The 15,533-nt window shown below is 38.6% G+C and overlaps 1 protein-coding gene across 7 annotated transcripts in view; it reads left to right on the forward strand.

The window, feature by feature from the left end:
• Positions 1-15,533, forward strand: part of SLC35D4 (solute carrier family 35 member D4) — a 642,891-nt gene that overhangs the window by 156,281 nt on the left and 471,077 nt on the right. For 6 of the 7 annotated variants that reach the window (XM_085605764.1, XM_085605763.1, XM_085605761.1 and 3 more), the window contains one exon: positions 13,737-13,818. The exons of the other annotated variant lie outside the window; for it this stretch is intronic. In XM_085605764.1, coding sequence (XP_085461890.1) covers positions 13,737-13,818 — 82 coding nt within the window. The remainder of the gene's footprint in view (positions 1-13,736; positions 13,819-15,533) is intronic. 7 annotated transcript variants of the gene reach the window in all.

The following is a 15,533-nucleotide window of genomic DNA, read 5'->3' on the forward strand; positions in this document are numbered from 1 at the left end:
AATGCTAATTGTCATTGTAGGGGCCTTAACAATGGAGGAATTTAAGATAACGGAGGCCGCCCATCTTTCGAAAGTTAAACTAAAAATGGCCTGTAGAAGAGAGTATGTAGGAAATAGACCCTCTGCAAAGTATATAGTAGAATCTAGGGAAAATAGGAGGGCATTTCCGTACAAATCAGCTCTTACTTACGCCCAGCTACGTTTATTTCTATTAACATTTCGGGTTGCTTTAAATGTCAGTTATATTAGGGCTGAAAAATGTGAAGCTCTTTTAGATGCAGAGAATAATTGCACATGTAGTTTGCGGTTCCAAAATGTTAATGTTCATCTGCTGATTGACTGTCGTAATTTTAATAGCTTTTGCTGTTTGATTTTAAAACTACTTTTTGTAAAATACAATATAAATCATTGTAATGATGCACTTGCACTTTTGCTGAACATGGAATTTTTAGATGTTGCATGTGCCCTTGCAAGATTTTTAAAAATATGCTCGGATTATTGATGCAAGAGGCTTGACTAAGATTTTAAGTTAGTCATTTTAAAGCTGGAGTGTATGGGGAGTGGAGATGTTATGTATTAATTGTTGGTGCACTTGGGTTAGAGCCTGGTCCAGAAGCTTGGAGGGGGGTGGGTAGATGGGTCGGTGTTTAAATTAATGTTTTATTCTGTTTCAACTGTATGTTTTAAAGACAAGTGTCTCAACATTAATAAAATTTAACTGAACTTATTTTTTGTTACATGTACACGTCTTAACAAAATTCTGATTGCACCAACAATTCTTACATTATTTGTACAAAGCTGGACACAACCTTATCTTGTTATCCAGATATTTGTATGCACAATATTGCATACTGCAGCTGCACTGGCTCCCCATCAGTAAGCGAATCAAGTTCAAGGTTATCAGTGTTGTACACACGGTCCTCCATCAAGCAAGTCCAGCTGGGATCAGGGAGATGTATCACTGGTACATTCCAGGCAGAAGATTTGAGTGGGCAGAGCTTTCTCAGTGGCTGCTGCCAGACTTTGAACTCCCTCCCCCAGGCTCTGACTGCAATCAATGGACACCTCCCTTTTAGAAAGGCACTTAAGACCTTGCTTTATACTAATTAGTCACCCCCACTATCAGGTAATTGGCTGAGCTGCCGCTGTTTTGTAGCGGACTACTGTGACTATAGCACCTTGATGCCTATGGGTAATTGTTGTTCTTTATAATAATAAATCTAATCTAAATCAGATATTTTGCTCTGTTCTGCATATTCCCTGCTAGACATTCAGTCTCTGTGTTTTCTGTCATCCGACCTTTTCTTGCTAACTCTTGGTATGGGGTTTTCAGAATTTCATCGATTCAACGCATTAACGATATGATAATTTAGAAGATCCCATTGACCATTTTATGGCCTTTGCTATTGCTACAGTTTATTCTAAAGTAGGATTGGATTTCTGCTAGCAAATAGTCGTTCACAGACTAAATATTTGGTCACTGATTATCTACAAAATGTTCATATTTGCAAGTACCTGCAAAAATGCTCTAAACTGCAATTTAATTTTGTTTTACTTTCATCCTTGACTTCAGTGAAGGTACATACTGGGAAATGAAGTGGGTAAAATGTAATATTCATTCAAGAAGGAGATAGTGAGACTGCCCACCTGAGAGGAAGAGCAACTGCTGCAACCATCAAGAATAGATATATATAATCAGCTCTTTGCAGTGTCGAGAGTCCTGTTAGTCCACACAAAATGTATTTTCTATGAGACTGAGATTTGAACTACTCTTTCAGGTTACACTATTTTTGGGGAATGATTGGTACTGAGTCTAAAGGTCTGAAGATACAGGTGCAGTCGGGAATTCATCCCCATTGAACAACAAATGGTTCCTGGCTCCTGGTTAAACTTTAACAATAGCGCTCAGGGTTTTACCACTATAATAGTGCTTTGGGTCATAGCTCTGGACTGTAAGGAGTCAGAGAGTTCTTGTTCTTTGTTGTTTGTAGCACATTTTCCTCATGTGGTTTAAGTACTTTTCTTTTATAAAGTATAACATGATACTGTATAATCAGGTATTAAGGCGTATCCATGTGAAATACTGGAATGTGACTGTTTAAAGGTATATCCTCCCCTAGATTAAGGCTTGGGCTGTGCTACCTCGCTACTCTGAGAGAGTCAAGTAGTACAGGAACCTTCTCCTGAATCTGATTTGGGGCTCACCAGTGGTTAATGACTCTAGTATTCACATTTGGAGAGAAATAACCTCTGACTGCCCCACAGTTCCCAAATACCTCCCCAGGTTTAAGTCCATATTTCAGAGGCACAACAGGCTCTACATCAAATGACAAATACTTTGGGCTGCGAGACCCCTGTTTGTTCCATTGAGTTTAAAAAGGAGCAAGAGAAATTTAATTTTTGTAAACACTTTCTTGTCTTTAATATAAAAGGAGGAGGGAGCACATTGCCTAGCCTACCAGGACAGAATTAGTGCAGATGCATTGTGGTAAATGCAGTGCATGATAACACTCTCTTCAGTTGAAAGTCTTTAGCAGTCCCCATTATTGGTGCAGCCAGTGCTGTGTATCTCTAGACACAGGTTTCAAGATTGTTGTCCTTCTTCAGTAGAGAGTGCGGGTGCTGGCAATGCTGCTTACAGATTTCTCAGGTTAAGTACCACTGCCATAGCACAGGTGCATTCCAGAGCTCATCAGTCCAATAGCTCGTAAAGGAGTGTTGATAAAATACGTCGTCCATTCTCTTGTAAAGCCCTGTTTATAAAAATTGCCACTTTGAATGCCATCACAGGGATGTTCTTCCAAATGGGGGCACAGTAATGCACCTGTTTCTTGTCCAGCTAGTGCACTATGGTTTATAATTGGTTTGCAGTCATTATGACATATTTATCTCTATTTATATCACAGAAGACAATCCCTAAGTCTCCTATGCTGCTAACAGCCAACTGGACAGTAGTGGATAAGGGTCTACATGTTGAGTAAAACTGTACCTTCTTTAGAATCCCCTCATGATGGAAGCAGAGTCCTGCAAAAGATTTCCCAGAAGAAAGGGAAAGTGGGGGCATGCTCATATTGGTCACTACTGCAACCTTAAATCTTAATAATGGGGTAAAACTGCTCCGGTACCCTGAGTACGGTTTGCTTTTTTTAGTAAAATAATGGTTTTGCAGTAGGAGCAAGAAAACGTAGTTTAATATAGTAGGTTCGTCATACTGGCAAACATTTTAGGTTTTTAGGAATCGGTTTCACAATATCTCATAGCGGCATCTCTAGGAGGAATGTGCCATGTTTGCTAATCTGATGGTTTGATGATACCCACGTTTGTTTTGATACTTCATGATGATATTGGGTGGTCACAAAAAAATCACAGGACAGGGCAAGAGTAGTCAAAGGTCTACGCACTGTTGAAAAAAGAACTCTTTACTGATTCCCGCAAACTGTCTAATGTGAGGGAGGTCTGTAATTTTTCCGACTTGTCTGGTTGTGACTCTGTCTTGCAGACTTTATGGGTTCTGGAAAATCTGCATGTATGTGCCTAATTTATAATTTATTCTTAATATAGAAAATATCTAGAAAAAATCTGCAGACTTACCTCACACATCTTTGTAAAATGTTTTTTATGCACTTTCCTACACGTACTGCGCGTCCTAAAACTGATGCCGCTTGGTTCCATGTTCCAGCATGGAGCGTGGACCGTGTGAGGTTGAGTCAGTTGGCTCAAGTCTCCGATGGATGGGGTTGAATATTAAAGCTTCACCTGATTAACCCTCCTATCCAGTGTTTGGACTTTATTACACTGGCGACGATCGTGTGCAGTCTAAGGATTAATCAACCCCAACATTGGGAGGCAGGAAGGAAGAACGGAGCGAGCTGAAGGAAAAAGTGAGAAGGGAACCCACCACAGTGACAAGCACACCTTAAAGTATGTTTTCAGTAACTTTAGACTTGTGGAGTATTAGGATAAAGGATTAATATCTCCCATAAAGTGTATTGTAAGAAAAATATTGAAATTTAGTGGTGTGTGAGTAATATTATATAAAAAAAAAATAATAATAATATAAGTTAATAGGAAAATGCAAAATGTAACTGCACCACCATTTTTCATGACAAATCCAGGGAGCCACCTAAACTTCACTGTTTAGGTGGCGAGTGGCAGGAAGTGTTAGAGAATTTGCCCCATTAAGTCCTGCTGGTCAAAGAGGGTTAAATGAATATGAAGTATTTATTAAGCAATTAGACCTGCATTTTCTGCCAAAAGTGAGTACCAATATGGAACAATATTATTTTGGTTTAAGAGAGCAAGGAAAAGAAGAAACAGTTGAGGAGTTTGTGACTGCTCTCAGGAAATTAGTGTCAAGTTGCATATTTGGGGAGCTGGTGGAAGAGCGAATACGTGACCAGTTTGTGTTGAAATGCAGTAGTGACAAAATAAGAGAGGAACTCTGGTTAAAAGACGAACCACCTTTGAATGAAGTGATGGTAATTGCAAAAAGAGTTGAGCACATGTTAAAATGTGTGAGTGAATTGAGCAAGGTGGGGAAATCTACTATTACTCCAGAAAAAGTAGAAGAGGTTGTGTGTCATGCAGTATATAAGTCTGACACAGACATTAAGAAGAATGGGGAGGAAGAGAAAAGAAATAAGAGTGGGGAAGAAGCAAAAAGAAATGTTATGATCTTTCATGGAACTTGTTATCGCTGCGGAAAAGTTGGTCACAAAGCTAATTCTAGTTTTTGTTCTGCTCTCAGTGTGGTTTGTAACTGTTGTGGGAAAAGGGGTCCCTTCTCAAAGAACTGTCAGTTTCGCAACAAAAGAGATGGCAGAAATGAATTGAAAGAAGTCAGTTTTCAGGTGAATGAGGTGTGTGGTCTGGAACATCCTTCAGAGTGGGTCAAGATAGGAGATGTAAAGATAAAAATGAAGTTTGACACTTGCTCTCATCTTACATTTATTTCTAAAGATGTCTTTGAGAGAAATTTCATAAACAAAGTAAAATTACTGAAAACTGATGTAAGACCAACAGGTTATGGGGGAACTCTGATAAGAATGTTGGGTTACTTTCAGACTTGTGTGGAGTGCAATGAGAGATTTACTAATGCTAAGATCTATGTAGCAGAGAAGGGTGATAACTTACTGAGTTGGACACACCAAGCACGTCTTGGCATTATTCTCGATCCCAATGGTAACCCTACTGTACTGGTGCAGTCTATAGAGAATGTTGAGAACAGGAATGTGAAGAAGTATGGAGAATTATTCAAGAATACGTTGGGACGTTTGAAGAGATATAGTCACAGGATTAAATTGAAGTTAGGTGCAAAGCCTATTGCAGCAAAAGTGAGGAGGATTCCACTGAGTGTGCAAGAGTCTGTACAAAAAGAAATTGACAGATTAGTTGATTCCGGTGTGATTGAGCTTGTGGAAGCGACAGAGTGGTTGGCTCCCATAGTTGTGGCTAGAAAGAGTAACAATGAGATTCGTCTGTGTGGATCTAAGTGCGCTCAATAAAGAAGTTGTTGTAGACAAATTTCTGCTACCGAATATAGATGAGATGGTGTCGACATTGGATGGTGCTTGTTATTTCAGTACTCTGGACTTAGCTTTAGCTTATCACCAGGTGCCCCTAGATAAGATTTCACAGGAGCTTACTGCTTTCATTACTCCTATGGGAGCATTTACGTTTTTAAGGATTCCTTTCGTATTAGTTTCAGCTGCCTCAGTGTTTCAGAGGATTATAAGTGATGTGGATTTCGCAAGGGGTTGGGCACTATAGAACAGTGCATTAACCTAGACCTTATTATATGTAAATACACACGAGCCAAACAAGGCTCGTTGTTTCTTTGTTTTGCCGATCTGTCAAGTGCCTTTGACTTGGTTGACCATGGTCTTCTATGGTCAACCTTGTTGGACATGGGTGCACCTCAAGATATTATTTATTTCCTGGCCCAACTGTATAGGAATTTGACAGCCAAGATACGATATGGACAATTGGGGGAGTGTACCCCCAGTGTTAAAATAGGATCAGGTATTAGGCAGGGATGTGTTCTTGCACCCCTTCTTTTCTCCCTTTTTATTAATGCAATTGAGACGGAACTACGCTCCATAAGTGCAGATGCACCGACTGCTGATGGCTTGCCCATCCCAATTTTGCTCTATGCGGATGACGCGGTTCTGCTCTCCCAAACCCCTTTAGGGCTGCAAAAATTAATGAATAAATTTGCAGATTTTATTAAGGGGAGAAAATTAAAAATTAATAATTCAAAAACTTTTATAATGCCCTGTGGGAAGAAAATTAAGAACCTAAGGCCCTTTACAGTTATGGATCAAACTATAACAGTGGTGGACAAATTTTGTTATTTGGGTATCACTTTTAATAGTGGAGGGATGTGGACCTCTGAAATGTTAAATGTTAGAGCCAAGATGGCTAAGTGCTCTTTTGGCCTATTTAGGTTTGCATCCAAACTAGGCTCTAGACGGATACTAGACATGTTATATTTATATCGTCATAAATGTGTTGCTCTGGCCCTATATGGTTCAGGAGTGTGGGGCCATTGTAACAATAACATGCTCCAGGTAGAGGAGAACAAATTTATCAAAAAACTCCTTTGTTTGCCATCTTCTTCCTCAACAAAGCTGATCCATCAAGAGTCTGGTCTGGAACATCTATCTGACCTGATTAGATTAAGACCCCTGTTAGTATGGAGATCTATTTGGTCGAAGGAACAGACTGGCTTTACAAGAAAGATAATCTCCGATTGTCTACACTTGGATAAACGTTCCCGTATCCCGTGGCTTAACTATATTATTCGAATATTTGATGATCTTTTTAATCTTAGGGTTTGTGATAACCCTTCTTGTGTTTTAGATATCACGAAGATTGAGATTAAACAAGAATTTTTGAGGGTTAGCAAGATGAAGCGTAATGCAGCTACTGTCCAGTTCTCCTCACATGTTTTTTATGACAAATATAATAAGGAAGAAATGGGGCCCCCAGGATACCTTAAATTGGTTAATATTCGTTCCCATCAATTTGTGTTGACAAGACTTCGGATGGGAACTGCTCATTTGCTTGTTGCGTATCCTGTAATGAAGACTTATACTACTGCCCCCTGCCCGTGTGATGGGACTACTAAACAAAGTACGGAGCATTTTTTATTGTTATGCCCTCTCTATCTCCATCTTCGAAAAGTATACCTGAAACCACTTTTTAAAAAATATAAAGTTTTTAATATTGTTTCAGCCATGGGGCTTTTATTTGGACTTAATTCACAGGACATTTGTTATTTTACTGCTGTATATATTTTAAAATCGATATGTATGAGGAAAAGCACCACTTTTATGATATGTGATTAATTTAAAATTTGCTGAATCCTCATGTTTTTATACTAATGTATGTATGTACTTTTATGATCATTAATATATGATCGAATAAAGTTTTTGAATTGAATTGAAGTGATGTGGTCAAAGGAATTTCAGGTGTCAGGTGTTATCAGGACGATCTTTTGATTTATGGTAAGAGTATTGAAGAACATGATGGGAGAGTAGAGAAAGTGTTAGAGAGATTAATAAGAGCTGGCCTGACTCTACGTTTTGACAAATGTAGATTTGGAGTGACTGAGGTAGATTATCTTGGTCACCACATATCTGGGAGTGGTGTAAAACCGAAGAAAGAGTTGGTAGATACAATTGCTAAGCTTAAGGAACCGTGTGCGAAGGAAGAGCTGGCATCATTCTTGGGAATGGCTGAGTTTTACAGCAAGTTTATAAGGAATTTTGCGGATAAAACTTGCCATCTAAGAAGTTTGCGGTGCAAAAAAACTGAGTTTGTGTGGGATGAGGTGGATCTTAAAAGTGCTCCTGATTTACAGGCATTCAAACCTGGTGATTTGACATACATTGTAACAGATGCTAGTAAGAAAGGGCTAGGTGCCTTGCTGATCCAGAAGAGAGATACTCGAGTGTTTGGTCGCATGTGCCTCAAGATGTCTAAGAGGTGCTGAGGTTAACTATTCAGTCATCGAGAAAGAGGCACTTGCCATCTTCTGGGCATTGAATAAAAGCAAGAAATTTGTTTGGGGTACATAATTCATTGTCAGGTCTGATCACAAACTCCTTAAAGAGATTTTTGAGAACAAGGGTTTGGAGTCAATCTCTTCTAGGATCAGGAGATGGGTGATTTCACTTCAGGAGTTTGATTTTGTTATGGAGTATATTCCGGGAGCAACAAATGTTTCGGCAGATTGTCTCTCACGTTTGGTAGACACTGTGGAATGTCAAGATGTAAAGAGAGATGATGATCTGGAGGGCGAGTTTGATGTGAAAGTGTGTGAACTCACTTTAGGAGTCATTAAAGAAGATGAATGGAAGGAAGAGGTAAAGAAGGACATTGAAATGTTGAGAGTGATGGATATGATTTCACAAGATAAAGGGAACAAACTTGAGAAACCTTGGTCGTTGGTGTGTGACATTCTAACTAGAGGGACGAGGTTGGTTCCTCCGGTGAGTCTGAGAGACAACATTGTAAAAATGGCTCATGAAGGACACATGGGTATTTGTAAAACAAAAGAACATATTAGACAAGATTTTTGGTGGCCTAGTCTGGATCTCATGGTGGAACGAGCAGTGCGTGATTTTGTTCCCTGTTACTTGAGTGACAAGATTCTCAAGCCCAGACATTCTCCCATGGTTTGTAGGAGATTACCCATGTGTCCTTGGGATGAAATAGCCGTTGATATTGTTGGACCTCTTCATGGTGAACATCAGACTCCGTATTTATTAGTTTTACTTGATCTGTACTCACGTTGGATTGAAGTGAGATCAGTGCGAGACATCACTACTCAGTTAATTGTTAATTTGTTAATTTATTGTTAATTTGAATTTGTAAAGCGCTTAATACCATCAGTCTGTAATTAAGTTTCTAGAAGCAATTTTCAAGCGAGAAAGCTTTCCAAGTTCTTTGTTATCGGACAATGGTCCGCAATTTTATTCTCGTGAAATGGAGGAATATTTAGCAAGGTGTGGGATTAAACATGAAAAGACCTCTCTTTATCATCCCGAGACCAATGGTGCAATAGTAAGGTTGAACAAAACCTTGAAGGAAAGTATACAACTGGCAAGGGTCAACAGTTTGAATTGGAGAGATGAATTGCAAAAAAGGATTACAGTTTACAGGTTAACGCCTCACTCCTCAACAGGGAAGACCCCTTTTGAGTTAATCAAAGGTAGATCTGCCAATACCATCATCTGTCCTGGCTGGATGATTTTGGATAAAGGACTTAAAGATAATGACATTGGTCAGTGGAGAAATAAAGAATTGGCTTTGGAAAGGAAAAGAAAGATTTATGTTGACTCTCATAAATGGGCTAAGACAGTTGAATTCAAAGTGGGAGACGAAGTTAAAATTAAAGCGCCTGTGGGCTGTCTAAGCTGGTCTAATTTCACGGATGAAAAGACTGTGGTGAAGTTGTTCAAGAATGCTGTGAAAACAAATGATGGTCGCATCTGTAATCATAGCCGTGTAGTTCATGTTAAGTCAAGATGTGGTGATGTAGGTGGAATAGAAAGTTCAAAGGGTTCTTCTTCGCAAAAGGAGTGTTTGAAACCCATACGCAAAAGCGTCAGATCTTGCAAAATTCCAGTTTATCTCAAAGATTTTGTAAGATGTTAATTTTTGTATTTTTTTATTGTTGAGTTTAGTATTTTTGTGTTTGTATTATAATATATTAGAAATGTATTTGTTATTTCTACTTTAATTATATTTCGAATTGTAAAGAGGAAGAAGTGTGATATCGCTTGGTTCCATGTTCCAGCATGGAGCGTGTGAAGTTCTGATTGAGTCAGTTGGCTCAAGTCTCCGATGTATGGGGTTGATTATTAAAGCTTCACCTGATTAACCCTCATATCCAGTGTTTGGACTCTATTACAGAAACTCTTTAGGTGCTCACCTCATTTCTGTAAGCCACTCCGTTGCCACTTTCCTAATAACACTCACTACTCTTTCCTTAGATGTTATGTCTTAAAAAAATCTGCATGCGTGCAACAGTGATGATACTTGTAAATTACTCTCCGCATTCAAAGTATGCCAATCGCACCTTTGTGATTCAGGGTTGGATTCAGCATGCCAAGCCGTCTTCATTTACATGTGTAATTCTGACGTAAGCGTGGACAAAATTTGTGAAACAGGTGTTTTGTCTCTGTGTAGAGTAGCTCAGGCATAATAAATTCCTAATGAAATGGAGAGGGTTGGTTAGTGGACGTGCTGGTGGTATTCTGAAGGAATGAGTCTAGCCTTTCTTGGAGCATAACAGTGGGAGCAGTCAGTTGTGAAGTAAAGAAAATAACGCAGACTAGGAAAGTTTCCTTGAGCTGCACAAGTTTGCAGACACACTAGATGCAAAATATGCATGCCCTCCAGAGGTACTTAGGAAATGCCATGCTCACCATAGACTAAGGCCTTATAGTTGATGTCCCCTTAATTGCTTATTATAACAGTTTTGAAACTAGAAGAAATGTGGGCCGATTACTGTAAGATGTATAGGCAGGACTGTGAAAAATTGCCTTTTGATATCTAATTAACTGTGACCAAGATCTAACATTTTAACTCACTCAAGTTTTATCTAGTGTTTACACTTTCTGGAGCAACATTTTGAGTACATGTGGAGGTATTCTGGATTGGAAAGGATTTGTGGAATAGATGGACATCAACTTCACAGCCACTGATGCCAAGAATATTCACACTTTTTCTAGTTTTCTACTTCTATTTGCCCTTTGTAGTTCTAGTATTTACATGTACATTTTTGTCAATGAAATAATCAATTGATTCAAGCTGTTGAGTTATCTTACCTGTTTTCTTTATTCTCTACGCTGATAATTATATGACCATTAACAGGTACATTCTTGAATTATGAAAGCTAAATTGAACTAGAAGCAAAAAGGGCACTTTGCCCTACACTTATAATGTATCCTTTCGGTATATTGTTCTGAAGAAGCCATATTGATTTAAGTTGACAGTCCTTCTCTGTGTTCTATGTATATTGAGGATTGATTGGTAATTCTTTTTGTATTCACATTATATTTAATGAATTATTGTGGGTTATAAAATAACCCCAATGCAAAACGAATGCTTTTTGACCTTAATTGATTTTCTTCCCACATTGTCTTGTGGCATTAAAGTTGGGATGCTGCCCATCTGAGGTCCTTTCATGCCTGTCTTTTTTGGTGTTTATACCCTAATTTTACCTTTAAATGCGCAACATGGTAGCAAATAAATGTACATCACCACCTTAGAGGAGGCAACTTAGAATTGAAACTGAGGTGATTTGAAGCATTTTGAATACATAAACTAAAGGTGGTAGAGATGGGTTTGAATTTAGATTCTGAACTACAAGTATGTTTATTTGACTAAAGTTATACAGAATCTATATCCATGCAATTAGAAATTTCACATTATTGTACTCTGAGCTGGAGTGGTGTATACAGAAAATACTTAGTTCAGGGAAATACAGCTAACCTTTTCGATTTTTAACCCAATTTCTCTAGGGGGTATGAATCTCCAAGTTTACCAATCTTTCCATTATTTTTCTTATTTTCGTAACTAATAAGATATCAGTACAGAGTTTGCCGATTTCAACAGTGATAGAACGATATTGTAAAAAATGTGCACTCAACCTTTAACCATATGTAGTATTTGAGAGTGTCCCCGTAGTGAAATTCCTGGTGGTATTGAGTTGTGTGCCTCTATATTGGACCAATGATCATTCGAGGGGTTTGAATCAGGCTGGCTCAGCCAAAGTTAATCTACTAAAATGTTTGATTATGTAGTTTTACTTGCATAAATGCATACTGTACAGCATTTTCTCCACAGAAAAGACAAAAACAATATATTGTCTTGACAAACCGGTAAAAAATATGGTAAAACTAAAAATGAAATTTAATTTGGCTAGTATTGTTGAATAATAAACGTAGTTATTGTTGCACATGGCATTATGTTCATTGCAATTAGGATCATAGAGTATATTAAGAATTTTGGATTGTAAATATATATAAATGGCAGCACCAAACTTTCATTGTAATTCAGTTCAAAGAGCAAGATGCCGTTCGCATGCTGTAGGCACCATTGTGGATGAGTTAATTAATATACATTGAGCGGCCTTTTTATTGACTAGTGTTCTGATCATACTATAGATTGAGGCACACAGCTGTTTCCCTGAAGTAAGGTAGTGGTGCTAGATATGTCAATAGCAGTTTTCCTTTTAAATGTATTTGATTTGAGATTTACAGTGAATCTATTTCAATTTTAGATACTCTAGAAACAAAGCCATAAACAAATTAACAGGGGATCTAGAAATTATGTTTCAATACTGAGAAAAACCGAATAATCTATCTTTTCTACATAAACCACTATAGAGAAGTGTTATAATTTTCGTTTATGATTGTGACTGTAAATGTAAGCATGGTGCATTATGTTGTAGAATTAAAGCATTTGTAAAAGAAAAGTAGGTGTCTAATAAGTACGTTTTATGTGATAAGTGACAAAAGACTCCCTGTAAGATTATAAAACCGCACAGGCTAATTTTTCGGTTAAAATATGAAACGAAAAATGCAAACAGTGTTTTACATCTTATTCATAATCTTTAGTTTAACTGAAGAGTTCTTTGTTCAGTAGAGCAATATTTTAATTTCTTATTGAAGTTGAATGTAATGTCTATGTGGTCCTGAAGAAGCAAGCAAAAAAAAAATCACAAAAACGTGTGGGCTACTGAAGTTTCTAAGGTTTATAAACTGAATCTTCAGAGCACTGACTGCATTTTGAAGCTCAATATATCAAATCAACAGCATTTTTTGGAGTCAATTATTTTGATCATTGTTTAATAAATACGTTTCAAGGGGAATGCCTCTGTCAATATGCTCCTCACAAAACGTTTAGTAATCTGAAACATACCCAGACTTTGAAAAGCAGGGCATATGGTGAGCTGAGCTGAATGTTGAACTAGAGAACTGACAATGCACTCCTTAAGGAGCATTGGAATCAGGACATTGTGATTAAAACCCATATGTTTATTTATTGGTAAACTAGTATTTCGGTGACTGTGTTCAGTGTTGGCCACCTAATAAAAAAAAAAGGAAATGCTAAGAAGCGCAGTACTACTAACAGAGGTACTTGCGATTTTTCCAATGTGAGGCACATGTATACATGTCATAGCAGACTCATTCCTTCATACTGGCAGCGCTACTGTCTGACTTCTTAGGTTGTCCATTTTATAGGGCTAGTGCAGTACAGGACAACTGTTTACAAAATTAACAATCCCATTTTATTTCACTACGGAGTCACAGGTTTAGATAAGACAGAATTTTAGCTTTTTCCACACATAGCACTATATCTTGACGTTAGACTCTTGCACTCATATCTCGTCCATTTCCACCGTAACACACTGGCATTGTCCTGCAAGTATAAAGCTTTTAGTACTTGGGTTTTTTCTTCCCATCCTAAGGATAGCTCCCCTGGCCTCATGCACAAGATTTCTGATGAGGCCAAGCCCTGAGAGAGTGTGCACCCAAACCCACTTCCATTTGGAGGGCAGACAACAAATCTCAATCTTTGCGTGCAATGTCCCATGTGAAACCATAAGAAAACCATGCACAATTCTGATGTATATCATACGGTTGAATGAAGAACATATTGTTGCATGGCACATAGAGTGCTGAGTGATCAACGTTAAATTATTTTTTATTCTATTTCAGGTCTGAAATTCGTTCATGGCTCCCTTCCTCTGGGTTGTTTGTTGGCATCATTTATGCAGGTTCCAGGGCATTGTCAAGACTGGTAAGAAATCAACATAAGAGAACAACTCTGCCAATATATATTTCTTGATGGTACACATGTGTAGGAAATTACCTTTTGTATGGAGAAAAGCCTTTGGTGTAGTGCTGATGATGATACCTTCGTTTAACCAAGAGACACTTAGGAACCAGACTCGTTGTGGACATTAGTTCTTGGAGTTTCAAAATTGTAAATTTAGATTTTTATGAGACGTGCTCCAGAAAACATCAAAGCCTGTATGATCACAATTACAGAATACGAATTTAAAAAAATAACCTATAGCACATAAAACAGGCGGAGCCACAGAACGCTCTTCTCATCTCAGATTATCTAATCATTTCCTTTACATTTCATATATGGAGAGGAAATAAAATAACCACTATGTAGGCCATATGCCAAAATATTCAAAGTACAAAAACGGTCAATTTAGGTGACACTTGGCTGTAAGTGTCTTTATCTTAGGATAGGCCTTCAGTTGAAAGAACTAAGTTTGTGTTATATCGTATTTCCATAGTCCCTTCTCTGGAGGGCAACTGATTGGTTGCTTTTTAAATATCCAATAAACATACAGACTCGTGTATGGTTCTGTTTGGGGATTTGATGTCTCCTAGGCATCTTACTGTCACTCATGGAGTAAGGCTTGTCCAACCTTGTTGCACCAACAAGGCAAAAACTTGTCTGTCAGCACTTGCCACAGCTCGTTGCTTGACGTTTTAAAGATGGTGGTGACAACACAATTGTGGATGACTGATTTTAAGGCATTCGCCTTTGAATCTCTCAATATGGGCACTTTTTTTAATTTTGCAATGTTAGTGCTTGATTGGTTGGAAATTAATGATTGTAAGCACGAGATCAGCTGAAAGTTGTATTTAGTTGTCCTCCGTGGTTAGCTTACGCTTCAAAGTACAAACGAGATAAGAGCAGTACAGATAATCACAAAACCAATACCAAACCATAGGTTCCTCCAGGCTATAAAATATCAGTGGCCCTTGTAGGTACTGGTGCGTCCGGTTGCGATTTGAGGGGGTATTCTACCTAAGGGCAGGGAGGGCAAAGGTGGGACAGTGTAGATATGTGAGATGGGTAAGTCTGGTGCTACGTAAATGTCAGCAGAGAGATGTGAATTGGTATGGGCCGAAATCTTGGGGCCTAACATGACTCCATCGAACAGAGTTGAAGCGTATATCAAACAGTAGAGTTGGGAACTTGGAGGGGGACTGAGAGGAAGGGCATGGAGTAGCTGGAGGGGAGGGTCACAAATGCTTCTGAGCCACAGGGAAACTACTGTTGCCGAGGGAGGGGGGGGGATTAGGAGTCAGCTGTCCAGGGGTGAGGCCCCCGATGAGATCAACCTTGTCCCGTCTGCCTCCATTAGCTTGCTCTTGGCTCGTTATTATTCTCTCAGTCCTTCCTAGTTGACCTTCCTGTGCTGAAATCACCAGTTTTGAGAATCTGCTGGACCAATTCGACCTTTCTATTCAAATGCATTCTCTTGGCTGGATGAACATTTAATACAGAAAAAATCTTATTAGCAATGAGGGTATAATTAGGTTGGACCTTAAAGGAAGGGTTGCATGAGTGAGATAAAGTGTATGTTAGTGCTGCATAGTTGCCTCTTAAAAGCATTTTTCCTGCACAGACAGAGGCATCAGAAAAAATGCAGGTGGTTGAGTGTGATAGGGTGATCTCCGGGGTTCTCACCAACCCGGAACTATAGC

This window comes from Triturus cristatus, chromosome 5_1 (assembly GCF_964204655.1).
Source record: "Triturus cristatus chromosome 5_1, aTriCri1.1, whole genome shotgun sequence".
In the NCBI taxonomy this organism is placed as follows: domain Eukaryota; kingdom Metazoa; phylum Chordata; class Amphibia; order Caudata; family Salamandridae; genus Triturus; species Triturus cristatus.